The sequence below is a fragment of the Microtus oregoni genome, unplaced genomic scaffold (assembly GCF_018167655.1).
Source record: "Microtus oregoni isolate MIOR12 unplaced genomic scaffold, Mior012 000155F_ref0000269, whole genome shotgun sequence".
Lineage (NCBI taxonomy): Eukaryota > Metazoa > Chordata > Mammalia > Rodentia > Cricetidae > Microtus > Microtus oregoni.
In genome coordinates, this window is record NW_024544810.1 from 227383 (window position 1) to 233065 (window position 5683).

General features: G+C 39.7%; 1 protein-coding gene across 1 annotated transcript; it reads right to left on the reverse strand.

Annotated features, from left to right (window-relative positions):
* Positions 1 to 2052: 2052 nt before the first annotated feature.
* LOC121445065 (germ cell-less protein-like 1) lies at positions 2053 to 3591 on the reverse strand. Its single transcript, XM_041647058.1, has one exon. It carries the CDS (start codon positions 3589 to 3591, stop codon positions 2053 to 2055), a length of 1539 nt encoding a protein of 512 aa, XP_041502992.1.
* Between the last annotated feature and the right edge of the window lie 2092 nt (positions 3592 to 5683).

The window sequence follows — 5683 nt, forward strand, 5'->3', positions numbered from 1 at the left end:
ATTTAGTGAAATAAAATTATCAAATTTTCAGTTTTATAAAAATGAACACATTAACACAAGTCTCATAAAGTCTCATAAAGATAAATATCACTCTCATATGTGGATCATAGCTTCTAACTGTTGTATATTTGTCTCAGTGTAGGAGTAAGTGAGAATAGAGGCCTGGAAACTAGAAAGGGGCTTGCAATTTCATTTGAAATATAAAGTGAGGCTTGTTATTTGTAGCTAGAGCTAGGTATATAGAACATAAGGAAATATCTATCATTTAGGTATTTCATATTACCAACACTAAATTATTATTGAAACACTAGTATATAAGTTTACTACTACAAAGTCTTTCAAATATTTTTTAATTTTTTTAAATTTATTTATTTATTTTTTATTTATTTATTTTTGGTTAACAAGACAGGGTTTCTCTGAGTAGCTTTGGATCCTGACCAGGAACTCTCTCTGTAGACCAGGCTGGCCTCAAACTCAGAGATCCACCTGTCTCTGCCTCCCCAGTGCTGGGATTAAAGGTGTACACACCAACACCTGGCTAACCTTCTTAATGAGAAAAGAAAATGAATAAAGCAATTTCTTCCCAAGGACTAAAGATTTTAATTTAATTGGGAAGAAAAATATAAACCCATAAGGAAAATTCCTTTTCACCTAAGTAAAACTTTAAAAATGTTGGTTTTTTTTCAGCTTGTGTTAGTTTTTACACTCTGTGTACATACTTATTTGAATAGATTCTTAACAGAGTTCAATTATTTTACATTGTTTAGCCACAAAGAATCAATAAATGAGAAGTAGAATATCTGAGGAGAGATAAAGTGGTAACAGTTTTCAAATTACCAGTAAGGTTGTTCCTAGCAGTTCTCTCCATTTCAGACAATAAGACTTTCTACTTGCTCTTTAGATTACTGAACAGACGTTTATCCTACTTCAGAACATAGAGCACTTCTTCTTCTTCTTAGTCTCCCTCTTTCAAATATTATGTTACTATTCTTGCTCTTTAAAATAAACATATTTTGTGGCTGGAAAGATGGCTTAGGGAATTAAAAGCACTGATTGCTCCAAGTTTAATTCCTTCCCAGCACCCACATGCCAGGTCCAGTTAAAGGGAACCCTGACACGTACGGCAAAACCACAAATTCACGTAAAAATAAGATAAAATATAGTGTTATCTCTCTCTGCTTCCTATTTAAAAATAAGCAAACAAAACTATAAGCTCACTTTTTAAAAAATGAGCATATTTTTCAAATACAGAATTTTTTTCAGGGCTTGGTGTTGTATTCAGAGTCACACACCAACTATCAAACCACCCTATAACTTGCTATACCCTGTAATCCAAATAAAACTTCAACAGCAAACATTTCTGAAGCTCAATGGTATGTGTATACTTGTAAATATTTACACTTTAGTAGATGAATATAACTATGAAATGAAACTGCTCCCAAACATTACAACGCAAATAGTGCTATCGATTTTGTAATGTCTTCTTGGGAAAATGCAAGTAAAGTCTAGTTAATATTACCACATTCTTAGTTTTGAGAACAACAAACATAAAAATAACAGTTCCTTTTTTTTCCACACAGAAAACATGAAAATTAAGTGCTATACTCAGAAGGAGGGAAGGAGGAATGGAGGAAGAAAAGAACTAAACTGTGAGTAGGAGAGTCAGTTCTCAATATAACTGAAAGAGAAATGAAAATATTCCTTTCAACATTAATTAACCAAACTAAAAGAAATGCATTTTTAAAATGTTTCACCAAGAAGTAGGTCAGGTAGGCTCACTCCTAGTTTCCTTCCATCATCTTCCCAGCATTCTCCGAAATTATGAAGATATTGATAGGTGGCAATCCAGGATAAGCTGCCGCAGTAACTGTACTGTTATGTTTTGGTAGTCTGGAGGAACTTTTCTTAATTCCAAGATATTCTCAAACTTTCTGGGCTTTCTTCAACAGAAACGCAAAGTGAAACATCAGTGATGATCAAGTCTGGTTAGTGTCACCGAGGCAGATGGAATCTTCAGGATGTTGCCAACCCTTGAGCTGATGGAGTAGCTTCTCATTTTCTTGGACTTCTGCTTGACTCCCCATAATGGCTAGGGCCACGCTCTTCAGGAATGTACAGGAAGTTACATGCCACATACATGGGGAAAGTTAGCTCTTGGTCTTCTAGGTCGATCACTTCTAATTCTTGATGCCTTCTCAGGCAAAGAACTTGATAGCCAGTGTCCTTCCTTAAAACAGCGTTTCCAGACCCATCAAATGAGATCACACGCAGACGAAAGACAACTCTTCTCTGCCAGAGTAAGCTGACACTAAGGCCACAGGATTTGTTCAGTGCACTGCGCCGGAATACAACGCGCCTGTTGGTGTAGCACACCACCAAGTCCCAGCCAAAGTTGAAGCCAGACCAGGTCCAGCTGCACGGCTCATCCGCATGAAGTTGCCCTCCACACCGCATGCTGTTTCCACGGATTTCACACATGTAGACCTCTGCTGGCCCAAGTTCCCTAGACTGCTCTGCCTGAATAAGCATTAGCCATTGCTCTTTGTATACTGGGGTCAGCCATGTTGCAGGGATCAGTGCATCTTGTTCAATAATACGTGCTGAAGGCAGGTCACAGATGATGTAAGCGAGCCTTAGTTGCTGGAACACTGGCCCAAAGGCTCTCCCCTGATCAGTTTCCAGAAAAGGGGTACCATTTGAACTGGTTTTGTACTCGTCAAAGTACAAGTCAGCTGCAGCCAACAGTGCTCCTTGGGATCCTGACCATGAGGGTTCCAGGTGCAGGAACATCCACTTTTTCAGTGTAGTGTATACATCTATCTCCACACCAATCACCAAGAGATCTGAAGAAGCAATGAGCTCTTTCATGAGATCCGGACCGACACCTCGCAATAGTTCGCTGTTTTGCCGGATCATCAGGTTGTCTAAGAACCACTGGTGGCAAATGTATCTGATGTCCACAAGTCCGTAATTCTCAGCATTGTAGTAAAAGCTACACACAGTCTCGACACTGACTGAGACCTTCATTATCTCCTCACACTGCAGAATTAACTCATCCAACTGCAGCATACTGGCTGTGGCCAAGAAGGCGATGACTCGGTTGGGAGGAATTGCTATGTTACTACTGTATAAGTAGCCCAAAGTCTCATAGAAAGACTCACAATCAATATTCTTGTCAGGCATCTGCATCTCTACTATATCCATGTTTGTCTCTAGCCAGGCGCCACTGAACATGCTAGCAAAGTACCCAGACCGGCATAGGTAGACGCGGTGCAAGCACCACTCCTCCTCAAATGCGCGGATCCTTATGTCACTGTTCTCACCCCTCAGGAAAAGTGACTCAAAAATGGCTCTGGACTTAGTCTGGGCCATTTTTTTCCGGGGGACTTTTGCCAGGTGTCCTTCTGGACCGGCCTTCCGCTTGCGGCCTACCTGACTAGTGCCAACTCCTGACGTCTCACCCGCTTCACCTCCCTGCTCTTCCTGGGCATCGGCCACTTGCACTTCAGCAGCCTCTCCATCTCCAGCAGCCTGAGGTTCTTCTGCGGGACGATTTCCTCTGAATGAAAATATACTCTTTACAGCACCCATGGCTTCGTCTGAAGGGTGAAAACTTCCTCGTCAGACGTCGAGGCCAAAAAACGATACCTCAAGCCAAAAGGTGGCCGGACACGCGGCTGAACAGCACGTGGCTGAACAGCGGAAACATCAAAATGGCCGCCAAGATGAGCCACTCAGCAAGCAATACTATCAAGTCATTTGGAGACTTGTGCCCCCTACCTTGGAGGACCACGCATTGCACTTCCGTCCAAAACTTTCTGTTCTCGGGCCAGTCTCACAGACATACCTTTTCAGGCAGACTTCTCAGTTTATGTTCATTAAATAGAAGTAGAATTACTCATCTAAAAGTTTGGATGATGATTACTTTATCAGGAATTACATCTTGCTCCCATCTTTGTCCTCCAAACAACTTTCACATACCTTAATAACTTCTACAAATGCATCATTGGCACAGATAGTGAAGCTATTTTCTATATCCTGTGGTGTTTTAAAACTAATTTATTAAAATAATGTTTCCAGCTATACAACATTTTAAAATCATCTCAGTGTGAATCAAAGCCATCTGTTTGCAGATCATGCAAACATTTTCCCCAGAAACCTAAGCAGTAAATATAAGACATAATCTTAAGGTATTAGGAAGATCAACTAGTCCAAATTTAAATCTGTTGGGTAAGTTAAGGTCTGGACTTTACAAATTAGTAATCTAGTGAGGGGCTATGTTTCAAAAGCAAACTTCTGGTGCGGCGTTTTCTAACCGTTTCATGGCTTAGATAATGTAGAGATACAGCCTAGACAGAGGGAGCTTTGTGTCTCCTTGATACACTGAACATACATAGAATTTTCCCCCTAGTAGACAGATGTACTGAATTTACCCTAAAGGATGACAGGGATTACTAAATTAGTACATAAATAGTTCTTGGAAGTGAATTTTTCTATACTGCAGGTGAAAATTTAGTTTAAACATTCCACAGTGATATAGTTAAACACCCAGGTTAGAATCCAAAAAGAATTACTTGACTGCATATTTTGACAAAATTCAATTGTCAAACTTGGTGTAAGGCCAAGAAGCAGGGTAATAAGATGAAACACATAGGATGCAAACAATCAGTAAATGTGCAGTACATTTTGAATATCTGAAAATATCCTTCCTCTTTTGAGATATATTTATCACATTACTATTACAAATTGCATTGGTGATACTTGGCCTGGCAAGGTTTTAAAAGAATAAGTGAATAAAAGCCTGGGGATGTAGCTCAATAGAAGAACATTTGCTTAGTGTGCACAAAGTCCTGGGTTTGATTGTCATAACCAATTAAGAATAAAAAAAATAAATACGGAAATAGAATAAAATAATTGAAATACGAAGTTAGTTGTTTAGAATTTAGTCATCCTTATATAAACCAGGGTCATCTAGGAAGAATGAACATCATTTGAGAAAATGCCTCCATTTGATGGGCCTATAGCCAAATCTGTGGGCATTTTCTTTATTAATGGTTGATGTAGGAGGTCCTAGCCCACTCTGTGCAATGCTACCCTTGGACAGGTGGTCCTGGAAAGTATAAGAAAGGTAATGAATGAGCAAAATGTGAGCCTGGTGAGTCAGCCAGTAGGAAAGGGTCTCCAGGGGTGTCTGCTTCATTTCTTACTTTCAGGTTTCTGCCTTGAGTTCCTGCCTGGCTCCTTCAGTAATGGAGTATGGCCTGAGAATTATAAGATAAAATAAACCTTTTTCTACTCCAAGTTGATTTGTGGTAGTTTGAATGTAATTGGCCTCCATAATCCCACAGGGAGTGGTACTATTAGGAGGTGTGACTTTGTTAGAGTGGGTATGACTTTGTTGGAAGAAGTGTGTCACCGTGAGGGTGGGCTTTGTGGTTTCATATGCTCAGGGTACCACCCAATGTCACAGTCTACTTCTCATTCGCTGCAGGATATAGGACACTCAGCTACTTCTCCTACACCATGTCTGCCTGCATGCTGTCATGCTCTCCACCATGATGATATTTATGGATATTCATTTGACCTGTATATGTATTCAGTTGTCCTTATGTGATTTTAATAAGGATCCTTGAATTTCACTTTCCTGCATGTATTTTGTTATTCTAGTTTCATAATTTGCTTG

Bases quoted from the DNA above. Each gene is read 5' to 3' on its own strand.
- LOC121445065 (XM_041647058.1), bottom strand. From the start codon at position 3,591: ATGGGTGCTGTAAAGAGTATATTTTCATTCAGAGGAAATCGTCCCGCA.